This window comes from Columba livia, chromosome 4, assembly GCF_036013475.1.
Source record: "Columba livia isolate bColLiv1 breed racing homer chromosome 4, bColLiv1.pat.W.v2, whole genome shotgun sequence".
NCBI lineage: Eukaryota > Metazoa > Chordata > Aves > Columbiformes > Columbidae > Columba > Columba livia.
The window spans coordinates 31655681-31674478 of NC_088605.1; the positions used below are offsets into that span (position 1 = coordinate 31655681).

The 18798-nt window shown below is 37.1% G+C and overlaps 1 protein-coding gene across 1 annotated transcript in view; it reads left to right on the forward strand.

Moving 5' to 3' along the window:
* Positions 1-18299, forward strand: part of ZDHHC2 (zinc finger DHHC-type palmitoyltransferase 2) — a 34263-nt gene extending 15964 nt beyond the window's left edge. Inside the window, exons 4-13 of the mRNA XM_065061024.1 lie at positions 897-1017; positions 1956-2025; positions 3603-3635; positions 7752-7872; positions 8576-8708; positions 11127-11253; positions 11430-11522; positions 12633-12742; positions 13213-13290; positions 16251-18299. Coding sequence (XP_064917096.1) covers positions 897-1017; positions 1956-2025; positions 3603-3635; positions 7752-7872; positions 8576-8708; positions 11127-11253; positions 11430-11522; positions 12633-12742; positions 13213-13253 — 849 coding nt within the window. The 3' untranslated portion in view covers positions 13254-13290; positions 16251-18299. The remainder of the gene's footprint in view (positions 1-896; positions 1018-1955; positions 2026-3602; positions 3636-7751; positions 7873-8575; positions 8709-11126; positions 11254-11429; positions 11523-12632; positions 12743-13212; positions 13291-16250) is intronic.
* Positions 18300-18798: the final 499 nt, after the last annotated feature.

The following is an 18798-nucleotide window of genomic DNA, read 5'->3' on the forward strand; positions in this document are numbered from 1 at the left end:
TCTGTAGACCTAAGAGCTGTGCAGAGGGCTTCTATTTCTGGTGCAGGTTAGAGACAGCCACTCCTCCTGCCATGTGTGGACTTCTTTTCAGAGGTGATTTTGTGTCCTGTTTCTCTGATAAAGACACCAAAGACTTTGGCATCTGCCCATTTCTAGAAGCAACAAAGGTGACTATGTTGCTGTGTTACAGAGGAATTTATAAGAAATTTGGAAATAGTGTATACCATGCTTCCCTCTCAGTTATTTTTCCCCTCTCAGCTCCTTCTAGAGCAATGTTTGTCATTGCCATTTGGGCAGGGACAGAAGCTGTCCTTTCATACAGGAAGATGTTACAACATGGTTTTTATGTCATACAGGACACCCACCTCTTCCTTCCCTCAGCCGGTCTCTGAAGTAAAAATATATCCTAACACCTGTGTGAATAAAACAGCAGCTCTTCAGTGGCAAAGAATAGAAGGGAAAATGCCAGACACCAGAAGAGAAATAAAGAAATAAAGCTATTTTTTTTCTGCTATTACTAGTACTGTATTTCAGTTGAAGACTGACATCCCTAGCTTATATTGACAAGCTAATATTTAGTATTACAGAAGTAAACTAACTCACTTTTCAAGGGAATAGTAGGCTCTTGATCCTCCTCTTGAAAAGTGTCATTTATTACTTCTGGAAGCGAAGCATTCAGCATTGCATCAATACCAAATCAGAAATGTTATTAATTTTGTCTTTAATTGCCATAAACTAAACTAGTGGCCTTAGGAACACTGAGTTATTTGTTGTAATACCTTGCATGTGCTGGTAATCCATCTTTGTGTAATGAATGTTTCTCTTTACATCTTTACAGGTATTTCTTTAACTTGAAATTTGCTAAAACATATCTTTGATTTTAAAAATTATTCCAGTTTCATCTGTCATATTCAGACAAGGAATCCCTAGAGAGGGAGCCTAGAGGTGAATCCCAGCAAGAAGTCTTAAGACGAGCAGCCAAGGATCTTCCTATCTACACACGGACAATGTCTGGAGGTAAATAGGTGTTCAGGAGACCACTGAAGGCAGGTGTCTTGATATACTTGGCTACCTAAACTCATTAAAAAAAAAAAATCAAGGGTTTGGGTTGCTGGGAAGAACTACTTTTCATACTTCAGAAAATAAAAAAGTGGCACAAGGACTTAAATTTTGTGTAGCTTTATGCAGCTACTCTTACTCAGTGAAAAGATCATTGGAAAGTGATTGCTGTGTACAATTTATGATTTTAAAGTAGATTGGCAATACCTTGCTAAATGTTTGCAAAGTGAATTTAAGAAATGCCTTGTAATACAAAAAAGATGCAGAGGAAGCTGTAGCAGTCTTTAATTGCATAAACTTCACTTCTCCTTTTGTAAGTTAAAAAAATAACGTAATAACAAATTAATCACTTTCTGCATGTCGTGTATAGCTAGATAGATCATAGTAAGAAACCATTACTGTTTTAGTTGTTGGTTGTTCAGTTTCAAGAACAAAAGTTTTTCCAAACTAAGAGTTAATGTAATGATATTGCAAGTTTGTGAATGCTGGCTAGGCAAGCAAATGCAAGAGATAATCTCATATAGTAAATTAAATCTGTTAGAATAATAGCTTAAAATAGCTGTATTGTTGAGCAGTCTTTAAAGGTTTTCCAGTCTAGTGAGGGTTTTGTTGGTTTGTTGGTTGGTTTGCAGAGCTGAAGTGTTTGGAAGAAAAAACCCTGATCAGCATGATCAGCAGAGATTGCAAAAACAGAGCTTTTTGGGTTCACTCTGCTAAATTCAGCATTGCAAGTACATAAAGAATACTTTAGCATTCTGCAGCTGCTTCTGATCATGCTGAAACGCTTTTCTGGGGGTTCTGCTGGACTGAGCTTCCAGTATTTACTTCTGATCAGACTTTAGAATCAAAATGTGTAACTGTACATTGAGATCTAATCTTAGAACTTTTTTCTTTAGCAATCAGATACTGTGACAGATGCCACCTTGTAAAACCAGATCGTTGCCATCACTGCTCTGTATGCGACAAGTAAGAAAATATTTTAAATAAGTGGTTTTCTGAATAAATGTGGTTTTTTTTCCTTATGACAAAAGCTTTTATTTTTTTGATGCTTAGTTTTTTTCAGATTTAATATTTTGGCAGATAGGCTTTTTCCCTTAGATTTTTTTTAGGTTTAGTTTGGTTTTGTTTATGTATTTCTAAGGAATCATAAAATACGAGGTTGAAAGGAAGTCTGTAACTTACTCTAATTCATTTGATGGCTTTCTTGATGCCAACATGGATTATGTGGTCTTACACATCCTATGCATAATGGTTAGAATTATTATTATTAATGAACTTTTCATAAGAATGTAACCAAAAGTAGTTGATGAACGAAAAATTGCTGCTTTTGTTAGAATCTGAAAAAGGTCACTACGCATCTTAAACTAATTGTGATGTCACTTGCCTCTCATCTGAGGTAATAAACTTAATATCCCGTTTTTCACTGGATAACCTGCAGGTTATTTGTGTTTAAAGAAAGAAACAACCAAGCATCCCCCATTTCTAACTGAAGCTGTAAAATAAGATTTTGTTTGTCTAACACAAAAGGAAGTTCACCTCCATATTCCCTGGAAGTCTAATTGCTTTCTAATTTAATCTTTCCTTTAGCCATTCCTCTCTCTGACCTTTCTCCAGTTAGTTTGGATGTCTATGTGTTTCTCCAGTCTTGCCCCCAGTGGCTTACATTTCGAGCTTTAAGAGAAGATGCTTCCTCAAACATTGATTTATTCTTAGCTTTAAGGCTGTTCCAGGTACTCTTCAGCTGATAATGCATCATACCTTCCAACATGGTTGTGAGGGAGAGAAGACTTTCCATTTTGTTCAGCAAAACAGCAGAGGCACTGAAAGAGTAACTGAGTTGAGGCAGAAAGAGGATCTTGGTTGTGTTGTATGAGAAAGTAGTTGCCATGGAAGATGGGAATGGTCTCATGTCTGAGCAGGGTAGATGAAAAGGGTGACCTGTGATATCCTATGAAATATGAGTGAAATTTGAAGAATGCCCTTAGCTAATGTATTTTGCAGAATACCTTAATCATCTTCTTCTCAAAATTCACCGGCTTCAATTATAACTGATTTTCTTTTGAATGTTTTATTAATGAAGAGCAATTTATTGCAAAAAATGTTTAGGATTTTTTCACACAAGGTAAGTTCTTAAAAACCTCATGTGTGTATACTTTGAAATATATTTAGTTGCCTTATTAAGTATATAATAATTGAGTTAGCTCAGTTTCTAAGTCTCTATCAGAGAATAAGCAATAGTTGAAAAACCTGTTCAGATTGAGGACCAAATCCTAAAACTGAAGTTGTAGGTAGCATTTTATTACATCACTAAGTTCCTGAAAGAACATTTGTTTTGGGATTGGGTTGTCTACGGTTTACTTGTAGGTAAATTGTCTCATGTGAATTTAAATAGGCATCTTTAATAAATAGATTAGGTAACCAATAGTACATATGGGCAATTCTTAATTTGTATGCGAGTGATTTAAATCTGACATGTAACTCTGCTTCTGACTTTTTTTTTTTTCTTTTGCCTTTTGTAATGCTTGGAATTCTGTTTTTGTAAGATGCATTTTGAAAATGGATCATCATTGCCCATGGTGAGTGTACTATCTACTTTCTTTTCTTACTTCTGATTTGGTAAAATAAACTCCTGAGGAGCCTGTTATGAAGGTGGTGCTTCACTATTCTAGGGCTAGATGCTTATATGAAGTTACTAGTCTTGGAGGACAGCTGGAGTTACTTACTGTATGTCCTCTTTTCCTAGTTGTGAGATATGGGAAGAAGTTCATACATGAGTTTTCTTAGACCTTTTGAGTTAGATAACTCCATATTTTAACAGTTAGGATGAAGTAGACTTCTGGTCAATAAGAAAACTACTTTTAAGAACTGTATATTTTCTTTATGGACTTTGAGTATTATTGTGGCTTAGTTGCACTGAATGATGAAATATTACCCTAGGTTAAAAAACAAAGGGGAAGGACTGCGCCTTGTTCCCCTTAGTGGAGCTCCCAGGACAGCTTGAATGGGCTTGCTGGAAACAGCAAGTTAGCTCTTTTATGAGTTCTTTGTTTTGTTCCATTTTTTCTTTCATTTTTTCTCTCCCTCTCCCTCCCACCCTTCTTCCTTTTGCTGCTGTGTGAGCCTGCATAGCGGTTTTGTTTTCCTGTCTTTTCTCAACAGCCCTTGAAACCAATGGGTAGGCAGGACGTGTAATTAATTTTATGTCAGTTTGGCATGTACCTCACAGAAGTGATTGAAGATAATTGTTTAGTAAGGTCCAAGTTAAGAGGATTGAGTGATAGATGGCAGTTCTTCACTGAATGAAACCGATCAGCAAAGAATTTCCTGCACGGGATGAACTGAATGGAAGATGGTTCTAAGCAGCTGGTTTGATCTTCTTAAATCAAATTCCTGGCCAGAGGGGACTCTGTCCTGGGGGAGGAAGGGGTGCTGGGCTCCTCCTGTTCGTCTTGGTCCTGACTACAGCCTCTGACATAATGCAGGATGATTTAACAATTCCCCCTTATTTCGTATGGTAGATACAGTTGAAAGAAATACGTAACAATATAGTGTAGAGTTAGTTTCTACGTCTTTTTTTGCTGTAGGGATATCAATCGACATGTGAAACTTGATCATGCTTAGTGTTAGTAAGTGCACTTGTTATAAAAAAATGAATACAGGTAAAATCGTTGAATAATGAACAAATTTCTTGTAAGAAAAAAAGGCTGTTTCCTTTTTTCAGCCTTCTTAAAGCTGTCTTTTAGAAAGGTATAAGAAAAATAGCTGTCAAGCTATTTCTGACAAAATATCAATGAAAAGTCTCAATATTACTATTATTATTCAGTATTACACATCTCTCGTAAGCTTTATGGTCTGTTTGGGATTTTTTTGAGTTATCCTGACTTAGGATACTACATGAAAACGTCCTTAATGTAAACTTCAATTTCAGAATAAAAATCCATTGCATCAAACAACAAATCATAAATGGAACACTTATATGTTGTATAAAGGAGCAGTGAAGTGGTATTTCACTAGGGGATAGACCATTAGAAAAATAAACTCCATTTTCCTCTCAGTAGCATTTGCTCGTTTTACCTGTTTGCACACTCTTCATATCCAAAAATCATAACATACCCAGTTTGAGAGAGTATTTACACTGCTCATTGTTTTTCATCTAATAAGCAACTGGTGCAAAAAGAAGAAGTGGAGAAGGCACTTGCAAGACATGTAACACTTCTTGTTAGAGGATTGTTCCTGTTGTACTCCAAGTAACAGAAATGTGCTAGAAAAAGAGGTATTGTCTTGCTTTATTTTTCCTAAGCTGAGTGGATGTCCACAGTTACTTGTCCACCCTGAAAATATTATCTGTGTGAAAGCAACAAGAAAGTTTTGAAATATTGCACAGGTGCTGAACACACATTATAGTTTCCTTTAAAGACCTGTATTCAAGGGTTCTTTGGGAAGTATCCCATGTCTATTTTACTTACAAAAGTAAGGGTGCAAATCAGTATAATGGGTGAGTTTTAGCCTCCCTGAAAACATCATTAGGTCCTGCTTTCATCTTGGTGGAAGCAAGTTACGTGGCAAAGAATGGAGAAAGAACCCATGTGGTACTTAGGGAGAGCAGTCAAACAGTAAAGGGAATTGCTATTTTAGTGTTTTGCAAGGAGAAAGATTTCTGGAGAGAAGACAGGTAAAAATACCCTGGGAAAAGTAAGAGCATTTGGAAGGCAGAGGTAGTAAGATGGTAGTCATGTCTTAGTCCCAGGTCAGCTGTCTTCTGCTTTTTGGGAGGCTTTATTTTGGCTATCACTCCTGCAATAATGGAAGTGCTCTGATAAATGGAATATTTAATGTTAATTGCCCGGTAACTACTCTAAAAGGTTTAAGTGATGCGGAAATAAAAGCATTAGTAATTTCTGTGCTAGTGCTCCTGCTACTCACACTGTTGGTAGAGCTGCAGCTGCAGGCAGGAATGTTATGGCTTGACGCATCACTCAAAATGTAGCAACTCTAATACTAACAAGGTGCATTAGAAAGACCTTAGGAATTGTTTGAAACATCTCTTCTCTGTCTTTTGGGTTATCAAAATAATTTAGGTTCTCCTTTATTCTGTAATGCTTTTTGTTAGCTGAGTTGCATCACCATTGTTTTAAATGTTGTCTGTAACCACATTGTTAACCTGGGATGTTCTTCTGTATGTTCTTCTTATGTTCAAGGGACTTGAACATAAGACCTATGAGGAGAGGCTGAGGGAGCAGGGGTTGTTTAGTCTAGAGAAGAGGAGGCTTAGAGGTGACCTCATCACTCTCTATAACTACCTGAAGGGAAGTTATAGCCAGGTGGGGATTGGTCTCTTCTCCCGGGCAGTTAGCAATAGGACAAGGGGGCATGGGCTTAAACTCTACCAGGGGAAATTTAGGCTGGATATTAGAAAGAAATTCTTTACAGAGAGAGTGGTCAGGCATTGGAATGGCCTGCCCAGGGAGGTAGTGGACTCGCCGTCCCTAGAGGTTTTTAAACTGAGATTGGACATGGCACTTAGTGCCATGATCTAGTAAACGGACTAGAGTTGGACCAAGGGTTGGACTCGATGATCTCTGAGGTCTTTTCCAACCCAGTCGATTCTGTGATTCTGTGAATGTTTGACTGCAATAGCACACCATTATTTAGCCAGTTGTTGGTACGTTGTTGCCAGTTTTACTTTTCCTCAAAATGTTAGACTTCAAACCCAACCACAATTCTTGGGTGATATGATTTGATATTACGTGTTTAACTTGTACAATTACAAAATGTTGGTGTTTGCTTTCTCTTTTAATCTTTTGATGAACTATTCTCTTCTAGTTAGAACCCCTCAGTCTGAGGCTTTGTCAAAACTGAGGGGAGCAGGATAGTTTATGAAAGTTTGTTTTAATGTGTGTATGGTATGCAGTAGTGGCAAAAGAACAATGAGAAGGAAATCTGTCCTTGATTCAAGAAATTTCCTCTCTGATGAATAACATTTCACTTTATATTTCTTTTCTCACAAAATAGTGTCATAAATTAAAAACTGTCATAAAAGAAATACTATGAACGTAAAGTAGGGTTTTCATAGAAACCTTGCAGTTTATAATGAAATAGCTAACTTTGATGTATTGAATTAAGAAGACACTTCACTGTGGAGAATTGTAAATTCACTTTGTAATTAGAATCATGATGATCTTAGAAGCATATCTTCTGGGATTTTTGTTAATTAGAACAATTATGTTCTCCTGTGAGTCCATCTTAATTGTAGTTAATATCAATGCTTAGCTACTGCTACATGTTTAAATGGCAATGCTAATTTTAATGTTTAGCCAAGGTGGCATGTTTTGTAAAAACAACAAACAAACAAAACTATCCACCCTGAGGATGGATAACAGTAGTATACAGTGAAAGTTTATTTGGAATTTTAAGGTTTAGCCCTATTCTGATTACCATCACTGTCTCTCTAAAGAAGAGAATTGTTGCAATAACTTGTCCTGCACTTCCAGATGCTAAAGTTGGAATTTCTACACTGATTTGGGAGTTGAAACTAAATACATTTGAGTAGTTTGAGACATTCACAGATAGGAAGCAAAACTTGTTTACATGCTGATATTGACTTTTTTAGAGTAAATATGGTTAATTTTAAATTGGATGAAAGCAAATCTTCACATTATATTTTTATTTTTACTTTTTTTTTTTTTTGTCAGGGTGAACAACTGTGTAGGATTCTCCAATTACAAATTTTTTCTTCTCTTCTTGGCTTACTCTCTACTGTATTGCCTTTTCATTGCTGCAACGGATTTACAGTATTTTATCAAGTTTTGGACGGTAAGTACATACTGTCTCTAAGCTTATGAATTTACTGCTGTGCAAGAAGTCTAAGATTTGAGGCTTTACATAGTAGTCTAGTATCTCCTAATATGGGGTACAAAAGCTCATCTAATAATCATAGCCCTCTATTTTTTTCCTTCATCACAGGTTATGAAATTTCACTTATTCACATTATTTTGAGGCTGTGTAGTACAAGCATGCAATTACTTAGAAAATATTTTACAAGGAAATTTAAATTATACATAGGTTTTGTTAAATTCCTTTATGCTATGAAAAAGCTTCAGAGAAATTTCCCAGTATTTTAATTATAATTATCTGCATTCACAACTTAGGATATTACCTTCTTAGCTGTACATTATTTATGCTATTATATGATTGTTTGGAAAAGGCTCATTAAACAAGATAATTTTTGTAAAGATTATTCTTCTCTGAAAGACAGTTCAATGTTCAGATCCAAATTCTTGTTGTCTGTATTTATACTTTCTCAAGAAAGAGTCCATTTGTTTAACTTAGATGCTGTCAACAACCTAATTGCATGGTCGTCTGTATATAGAAGGTGTATAATTCATTTATTCAGACCCTTGTTGCGTGGTATGTTTGTGTCTGCACTGAATTTGATTTGGCTGAATAGAGGATTATTAATAATCAAATTAAACAGCTATTTCCCCAATTCTAACAGCATGATTTTTTTTTTTCTTAGAATGGCCTTCCTGATACTCAAGCCAAGTTCCACATCATGTTTTTATTCTTTGCTGCAGCTATGTTTTCTGTCAGTCTGTCTTCTCTCTTTGGATATCACTGTTGGCTTGTCAGCAAGAATAAGTCTACATTAGGTAAGTGTATTTAATGCTTCTGTGTTTGACAGCAAGAAATAAACAATAGATGTAAATTGTATGTATGAGGTTAATGGAAACAGTGGGCAATCCTCTGCAGGTTCCTGGATCCTGTTTGGAAGTTCCCAGGTCTGGCGGTGTCCAGTACGGACTCCCCAGTTCTACTGCTCCCCAGAATTTCTGACACTTTTTCTCATGCCCGAAAGGACCAATCTATTAATGAACTTATCCTCTTCCTCTCACTTCCTCCGTCCGCAGCTTGTTAGCAGAAAAAGAATAAATTTAGAAACATAAATTGAGATCACTTTGTGATAAATATTGGACACACTAATGGATGCTTACACAAGTGCTTCTTGTTTGGCGTTCCACAGGTCAGAGTCTTGTGATGTGGTGTCTCAGTCAGGGCAGTGGCTCCAGCGCTTCATTCCCACCCTTGCCCCCTGCAGAACCCGTGTTCCTCTGTTCAGTTTGGCTATAATTTGGTTTAAAAGCACTGAAAGGCAGTTATTAATTCCAAAACTTTGCCTGTATTGGCGGCAAGGAGAGAAAAAAAACAAAGATCTATAAGGTAGGCTGATGGTGGCCTTGCATTTGTTATTTTTGATCAACGTGACTGAGCACAAGAGCCAACGTCACAAAATGATCTGATACAGAAGAACTGACTTTAAGGCAGTCCTTCTGTATTTAGTAGTAACTGAACAGAGATCTGAAGGGCAGTTTCACAGTTGTGAGTCCTGTCTACTGCATAATCAAAGATGCATAGAAAGGAGAACGTGTTATGAGTTAATTTTAAAAACCCCAAAGAAGGTGGCTTGTACCTCTGCTATGGGAGTGTATATATAACTGCATCAAATACCAGTGTTAAGCCAGGATTTCCCACCACCTGGATGCATGTTTGTCTGGTTATAAATCTTAAAAAACAGTGAGTAGAAGTAGATGCAGAAGATTTGAGTGCCTGTTCTATACTATATCCCAGACTGGAATAATACCAATTTGTGATATATTCATTAAAGTACTTTAGATGCTTTTCTGTTGATATAAGCTGAATTAGACTAAGCCAATGAACTGATCTGCTTTTTTCCCATTCTCTTGGGATTTACTAATATGTAGATGATTAACTTTGAATATATATGTCATTGGAAGAAAGCTTGTTTACTTCAGGATTTCTCTAGGGTTTGTGGGTTTCTTCAGTATTCTGAAAAATCATCTCCTTAGAAATTGGTGTTGGAAGAAATTTGTTCACTCCAGTTGTAAGTGGAGAAAAGTTTCATTAATGATGCTTAAATAAATGGAAGTAATTAAGTATTCAGTTTATAAACTGCTCTTATGATTTTAGTGCAAAAAATACTGTTCAAAGGTAACTATAATGCCTTATAGTTCTAATTCAACATTTCATGTTTTTAAAACTAAATTTATTCCATGCTGGTAATATACCATGTTTTCTGTACACTTAGCTGCTCAAAAAGATCTGTTTGTCTCGTCTTCCCATTTTACTTTGGGAAATTCCTCAATATGTGAAACCCTGAACATGCTGCTGACAGCTTTAAGTATGACTGTGCTTAAATCATCCTGGGAGCTGATTTCCTAGTCTAACATGGACCTCTGTAAGAGTATCGCTATTTTCCCTTCCCTCTTCTTTAAAACACCTCGTAACTAGTGCACACTACCTGTCAAAGGTGATTTCCAGCAGTTCATAGCTGAGGATTTACTGCAGAAGGACGATCTCTGCACGGTTCTGCCATGATTTGTGTGAGCTGTACTGTCAGTGCATAGTTTTTCTGCTATATGTAGCCAATTAAGGGAATTAAATGGCTATCAGTCACTTGGTGGAAAGTGAATGAGTTTTGTGCTTCAGGCACTTTGCAACACTTGAAGCTATATTTAGCTCTCTTCTCCAGAAATTTAGGTTGAATGTACATGGGGAATAATATGGATCTATGGGTAAAGTGATTTCTTTATGCAGCTGTAAAACCAGAATATTTTCATACCCCCATGTGTGAAAAGCTAGTCTTAATACTGAAGCAGGTTAAGCTTTTCTTCTTTTCATTACTCTTACTGTAGCAAACCCTTAAGTTTTTTTCTTTCTTGAACACTCCCTGTGGTATGGTCACGTGCTAAAATCTTCTTATAACATGTAAGACCTTCTTAAAAAGTGAGTTGCTCACTCTTCCTTGCCTTGATAAGAGAGGAAGGTGGAAGGGACTTCATCCTTCCTCAGCCATTGGACTTGCTCTGCACACACAGTGACTGCCCAGCCCTGCCCTTGGCTTTCAGGAATGGAATAGCTTTCCTCAGGCACTTGAGCAGCACAGTCTTTCCTCTTATGTGGTGGCATCACCTGTGTAATTGCCTAAGTACCAACATGAAACTTAAATGTGCTATCTTATGAAGAAATCTGATTAATTTTTTCCTTTTAAGAGGTATTCAGAGCTCCCATATTTCGTCATAGAACAGACAAGAACGGCTTTAGCCTGGGTTTCAGCAAAAACTTAAGGCAGGTGTTTGGTGATGAGAAGAAATACTGGTTGCTGCCAGTGTTTTCAAGGTATGCCCATTTTTTAATGCTTCATTTGTTGAAACTGTTGATTAATCAGGATGCACAGGGTTTGAGGGAGTTAGCTTATTGAAATAAGATATGGTAGTATTCACTTTAGAAAAAATACCAAACCGTTCTTGGAAGCATTTTTTTTCTATTTATGACACTAATTCTGGATTTTTCAGTCTAGGGGATGGTTGCTCCTTCCCAACTTGCCTTGTTAATCAGGATCCTGAGCAAGCTTCCACACCTGGTGGTCTTAATTCAACATCCAAAAAGTAATCTGCTTTTTGTTTCTTATTTCAAATAGTTGATATTCTGTTTTTTTTTTTTCCAGTGCACATATAAATGGTACCATATATAAGATACTTAAAAGTGGTAAGCAAATGAAGAGTCTCCTATTAAGAAATAAAGGTCAAATTTTTAAAGGCTAAGCTGTAATTCAGCTAGTCCTCAGTCTTATATTTAAATTTATGGAAATATGGTGGGGATTTTTTCCTCTGATGTGCTTTGTCTTGGTTCAGTGGCATCCCAGGACCTGAATTTTCCACACCTGCCTAACATTCAGGATCAGCAATATTCTGATCTGCATACGTAGGAGACGGTCGGTGGGCCTGCCTGTGATACGGATGGGTTACCTTGCCAGGGGGAGGGCGGCTCCTTCTTCGTATCCGGTGAAAGATGCTTCACTTAAGGGAATCCCCAGCCTCAGCACTTGAGCCAGAGCACGAAAGCTGCACATTAAATGCACATATTTTGTTTCTGCTGATAACAGGATATATTTTCTTACTTCTTATCCTTCATGGATATGACATCTTTGAAGTGTGAAAAGTATGCAGATGCTTCTTAAACTAAATAAATATCATAGCCTAGTGTTTCATATTGTAACTTTTTTGCAACAAGTATGTAATGAAGAGTGTGAGAAGTATAGTAGACTTGGATATGTGACTAAGAAGTGATAATGGAATTGTATTGACAATCTTTTATTCATGAAGGAAATACATTATGTTTCAGCTAGGTAATTATTGACGTTTTAAATTTTATTGCTTATATTAGGCAAGAGCTTTTGGAGGTTTTCTCTCCACTGTTTATCATGTCAGGTTTGTTGTAGTGGGAGAGAATATGGATAGAGTGCATTTGGAACTGAAGTACATGTATTAATATATAATAGCTGTCAAAGGAAAAATCAGAATGTTTCCCTGTTCTGTGCTAGGAAGTTGCTTTTTAGGTTGTGCTTGCATCTGTGACAAATACAATGTAATGATAAAAGTGTGAAAAAGATGAAGCAAGGTCAGGTGGGGAAAATACCGTGTATGACAAACTGTTTGTAATGTGTGGTAAGAGAATGAAAATTACCGCAATTTACTACAATTTTATTGGCATTACAGTGAGAACCACCTGTTTCCTGCAAAGCCGTTGCGTGATTCCCAGAGCCACCTTCTTACGGATACATCATCTTGGTCAGAAACTAGTGCGAAGGCTGAAAATGGCAAAGTTGGTAAGGAGTTGATCTATGCTGCAATGATCCGTTTTGTAATAAACTAGTTTTGGAGGATATAGTGTAAAAATGACCCAGGTCACTTGGTTTGTATTCATGAACCAAAATTAACGAAGCTTATTTTAAATGCATGTTTGTAGGATGTTCCATGTGTCCAGCTGCTGTGCCCTTCCCAGTTAAACCTGACTGAGAGATACTGAGAACACTAACATCTCTAGGTGCTAATTATCTTTTAGGCTGAGCCTGAGAATTCTTTTGGTGACAAACTGCTCATAGCAGAATGTGATGACACCTTGTTACAACTAGTGAAAAGTCATGTAGTGGACACAGGACAGGAACAGACTGGGTAGTAGATTCATAGTAGTAGAAGATTCATTAAGATTAATTGTTATTTAAAGGTTGTATTGATTTGCTGACGTGAACATGTGACCTTTTGCTGTGGAAATATTTTTTTTATTATTTATTTACAGGTATGAGCAATCCTGCACTAACCATGGAAAATGAAACCTAGTTTCCCTTAAAATAAACACCTGATTATGTAAGGAAAGGTATGTTAATATTCTCTCTACTTAATATGTTATTCCATGTTTCCTTACCACTTGAAGAATGCACAGAAGAACATTACTAAAGCAATTCCTGTGTTTTATTTTCTTCAATTTAATGGTTTTTACCATGACTAGCAGCACATGATTTCAAAGTTTTAAACTAAATCTCCTATTTCTTGATGTCTTGTGTCTGCAAAATAGTTTAACCTTGATACCCATTGCTTTTAGGTAATATTCCAAAATATTATTATTCCCTGTCTTTAGAAAGATAATGAAATTGTGACTATTCAAGCTGTGCAGCAAATATTTGTCAAGTTAAGTTTGAAAATGGAAGTTAGTTCTAAACACAACACAAAGACCATAGTTTGGTCTGCTATAGCAGGTAAAGGTCTATCAGATGATGAAGGAAAAAAGATTTATTCTGATTTGTAAACTATAGCAGCTTGTTCCTCTGTGCCGAGTACTGAGCTGCATCCTATTTAATAACAAGGTGTTGGCTACTGAAGACAAAAGGTGTCCATATGACTTCCTGATCATTTAGTCACCTATTGTTAAAAACAGCTGAGATTTTTTTTTGATTTCTTGCATTTATATCTTGCAACATAGACTTCTCAGAAGGCGTGTTTGAGAAGCAGCTGGCAAATTGTGTTAAGGAGGAAACCTTAATTGACTTGTGGGGAATGCACCCAATTGATCACCATATTCACTTTTGTATTTGAAGATTTCTAACTCCACCAAAGCTTAATGGAAATCAACTATTTAATATGTAAAGCTGGATAAAAAATTTCACTTCGACCCGAAGTATTTCAGCATGCCAAATAATTGAGAGTTTTTCCAATGACATTGGACGAGTCATTCCAGCAAGGTCTCTTCCATCTCTGCTACTGGCAGTTCCCTTTCAGTCAGCCTGAAAAAGTGTCGCAAGGGGATGTCCTTCATTTGTGTGTGACATGACTCCTGGACATGCTGTCACAGCTATCAGGTTGCTCTCGGTCACTCCTGGAGGAAGTGGAAGGCCTGGAAAGCCATCAGAGAACTGCAGTGATTGTTACTAGGCCCATTAGGCATAGCATTGCACTGTCAACGCAGATAATAAAAATGGTCGGTGTGCAGATCGCACCAGGTAGCCTGTAGCTTCTACCAAAAGGTCCCAAAAATTCGGTTGGATTCATCAGAGAAACAAGAAAATTCTTGACCCTTACATTCTGGCTTTGTGTTTAGTGGTGAATGAAGACAGAGATGGTTCCAGATATAGGTGCATCTACAAACTTGATGATGGTGTGAAGTGTTAAAGTGTTGAAAATGTGGGTGTCAAATGAAGAGAGTTAAGAGATGAGGAAATGAAACTCAGCTGGAGTCTGCAATTTTAGCTGCTCTATGTAGGTTTTTCTTAATAGAACCAAAACTCTTACTTCCAAGATTTAGTTCAAAATGTAAAATGACATGCTGCTGCCCTGTTTAATCCATCAGTTGTTTCAACAAAACAACAGCTTCTGAAAAAGAATAAATTTCAGTTAGTTTCGTGTCTTTTACATGTGGTCATTGCTCAAGAGTAAAGCACTGGAGACAAGCTTTAAAGAAAACAATTTTTTAATTATGTTACATAAGTATCATTAATTGCAATCAGTTTGTGAGGTTGGAGTTCTACTTTCAAAGGTCCCAACATTTTATTTACTTAAGTAATAACTTTTAAACTTTAATCATTCTTTGAAACCTGTGTCCATTTTATCAGAACTTTGCCATTCAGTTTATTCTGAATGTCAAACATGGTCTGTGATTGTTCTCAAGATGCTGCAAGTGTGTAAGAAAGGGTTTTTTTCAAGCTGTTTAACTTGATAAAAATATCTTGCTATTTTTTAGTTGCTTTTTGTTTGTTTGTTTGTTGTTTGTTTGTTTTTGTTTCTGCTTTTTTCTTAGGTCAGGCGAAGTAACAGTTTTGTGTTTGTAGTCTGATTACCCCATCCCCAAGGTTTTAGGGGGTGGGGTTTTTTGTTTGGGTTGGGTTTTTTGTGGGGTGTTTCTGTTTGTTTGTTTCTTTTCCTTTTGAGAGCATCTATTTAGAAGCGCAGTTTTTATAAAGACAGCCCAGCTTCAGACAAGGTCATGTTTCAAAGAGTGGACATCATAACTCTTTAAGCCACATAAAGAGGTTCCTGGAAGCCAGTTCTGTCTTGGACTGCATGCACATCTCCAAAGGGCAGTAGCTAAGGACAGATAATTTCTCTGATGTGAGTGTTAAGTGCCAGTTTGATTGTACCCTTAGCTCTGTGTGAGGTATTTCTATGTGGCACGTAAAAGACTTTCTAGAGATGTAGCAGGAAAGCTAGTTTAAGATTACTCTGCATATACAGAGATAGCTGACATACAGTTCTTGGAATAAGAGCTCTTATATAAAAAAGTTTTTAACCTTTTTTTTTTTAGCTATGTTGCATTTAACGTCATTATTTTACTATCAGTATTTGAGTAATAAAAATGCTGAAATCACAACAACAAAACCAGCTAATTTAATCTTTGACATGAAAAATACAGCCCACAGCCCCTGCCAGTTTGTTAGTAATTTGAAGTTCTGTCCCAATTAAGGTTATGTTCAATATCCTGTATCCTGTAATCCTTTATAGTTAATCAGAGGACTAATTACTGAGAGTGCCGTATGTGCTTTACACTAATGTAATACAGAATTGTTTTTTAATGATGTTGGTACCTGGAAGTACCCTCAAAATAGCTCACTTCATTTTATAAACTGGTGGCCTGCTTGCTATGTAGTCAGTTTTTAATCACTGTCATCCTGAAGCGGATTAATAACAAAACTGTGAACAGTCTTACCGTGTTCCTCTTCAGGATCAGATTTCCATTCAGCTGTTGTTCAGTTTCCTCTTTGAGTTGATGAGACTTGTTGCAATAACTTAATTTTTAAGTATTCTTCAATTCTGTTAATGTATTTTGTGATTCATGTTCTGTTCCAGTTCAAGAAAAAGCTGTTGTTGGAAGGAAGATGCGTTCTTCCAAGTATCAGCCCTGCTGGCCGGCTGCTCCTGTGTGGATGTGCTCAGAAAACAGACTGACAGATGATTAGCTGTCTCCATGTCACTGCTTGAACCATGAAACTAAACATAGTATTTCTGAACCATATAAAGAATGTTTCAGCTTAAAATTACTGGGTTTGAATGGCAAAGGATGATTCTGAGTATTAGGAAATGAAGGGAAAAAAAAAAAGGCATCTGAGTTTACTATTGTAAAAATTCAATGGCTTGTTTTACTTGGATATTCAGCACAAGAAAAATGTGACCTCCTTACATATCACTCCGTGTTCTTGCCTTGGTTTTGGAAATTCACCCGTTAATTCACATTGCTGTAAGTAGTTAACTTTAAAATCAAATCGTTGTGCTACTGGCTTTATGAATTGGGAGAACAGCCAGTGCTGATTACAAATAATTTAGTGGTTTGGTGGACTGTATTTTGTTTTGAGCCCTTGATAAGCAATTTTTGAAGTTGAGGAGACCCAAGTGAAGTGTCTATTTTTGGATCATTTTTGGAAAACATTATTGCAAGAGCTCCATTTTCCCTCAGATCTGTACTATCAGTATTTTGAAAAGTTGCAGAGGGAGGAAAACACTCCTTTGTTAACTGAATGCTACAGTGGGTCACTGGTAAATGGAGCGATAAAAAGCCTGCGTTCAGATGGCCCATACTTAAATGAAGCTGGCCAGCTGGGGGTTTTGGTGGGAGCTGGACAGGACAGTGCTATGAAATGGGGATTTTATTGTCCTGTTTGGAGCCATTATCCCCTTTGGGAAATTAATGTTGGCACTTTGATCCAAAATGCTTTTTACCAACCTGTGTTCCTGAGGGCCACTGTCTTTCAAGATCCTAGTTTCTTATTAATCAATAGTTGTCTCGGATTTCTTTTTTTCACTTATTCTGTAAGCCACTACCTTTCTTACTGCATAATTTAACAGATATCATGTACAGTCAAGGAGACTTACTGCTATGACTTGTGATATTTGCATTTACAGAACTACGAACATTTGATTGCAATACCAAAAAGCCAAGCTGCTGCATGTAGGAAACCCCCTTCAGTTAAGTTAGGAACTAGCAGCTTTCTTAGGATCAGAGTGTACCAGGCAGATAATAAAAGATGCTTTATCATCTTTCAAAGTCAAGGAAGTTTCAGCAACATAAATCTACTTGTCTTGTGCCTTTTGTATACACTACATTGATGGTATCAGTGTTTACATTTAAATGCAAATTGTTATTCTGAGAACAATTGTAGGAGGAACTTAGTGATCTTTTCTAGGTGGCTAGATAAAAAGACTAGTCAAAAAAAAAAAGTTAAAACCTCTCAGATTAAGCTCAGTTCAGCTGAAGCAGAAAAGTACTTCTGTTGTCAAACCTCAGTCACTTAGCAGGTTTGTTCACAGCATAAGGATGCCAGTCGTCTAGAAAACTGGCAGCAGGACTGACAGATTTCTGAACGCAAAAAATCTTATCAGTAACTTTTCTACAGGCAGGTAACTTCAAAATTTGTCTTTCCTGGGTATACAACTTCAGTGAGAGCTGGTGGAGCACAAATGTGGCTTTTTTTTTTCTAATGAGGAAAAATGCATTTGTTTTACTCCCTTTTTTTTTTTTTTTTCCCAAAATGTTACCAGCCTGAAAACATCTGTTTCTTGCCAGAAGTGCCAGAGTATGGATCCCTTGATGTAGAACACTTTTTTTTAAAACTAGCATGGAGGTAGCATTCGGTTTACATGATGCCTGCAGACATCTAGCAACCAAAAGTTTTTGCAGCTATTTCTTCAGTGTTGTTCTGTCAGCTTACCTCATATTAGCATTTGTGTAAAGGCTAACTTGTCAAGGGATAAGGGGGAGAGGGAAAATATATTTTTTAACGCTTCCAAGTTCTCTATCTGTATAGTCTTGGGTTTTGTTTTTTTGGGGTTTTTTTACACAGTCACAGGGTAGTTTGTCATGGAGCCGGCATTTGAAAATACTGAGTAAAAAGTTGAAATTCACCTTCAGTGTAACTTGCTCTGTATTTTTACATAAAGTACAGATTTCTTCCCCAGGAAAACTCATAATGGAAAGGGGTCTCTCTAATACATGACTGTGTCCAGGGCTCCAAGAGCTCTCAGTGAGGCTGGGGATCAGTGTAGAGAATGGACAGGGTAAGGGCACTGAGAAATTCCTGGCTTCTCCCTGTCTCAGGAGTCACACTTGGAAAGCACAATAGCCCTAAATAATCTGCAGGTTTGATGTAGCCAGCGGCTGTCCCTCTAGCAGAAAACTGCTGGAGGTGTGGGAGACATACGCTGTTGAAGGGAGGAAAAGGAGAGAGAAAAATGAGGGTGGCTGGGAGCGAGGTCGGTGTTGAGCAGCTCTGAGCCAGAGGGCTGTGTGCTGAGCAGCTCTCAGGAGGGGTACGAGCAGTGCCTCTGTGAAGAGCACTCTCAGAAGGATTTTGAGGCAGTTCTCACTGTATAGACAATGGACAAGAGTGAGCTAATCATGCTT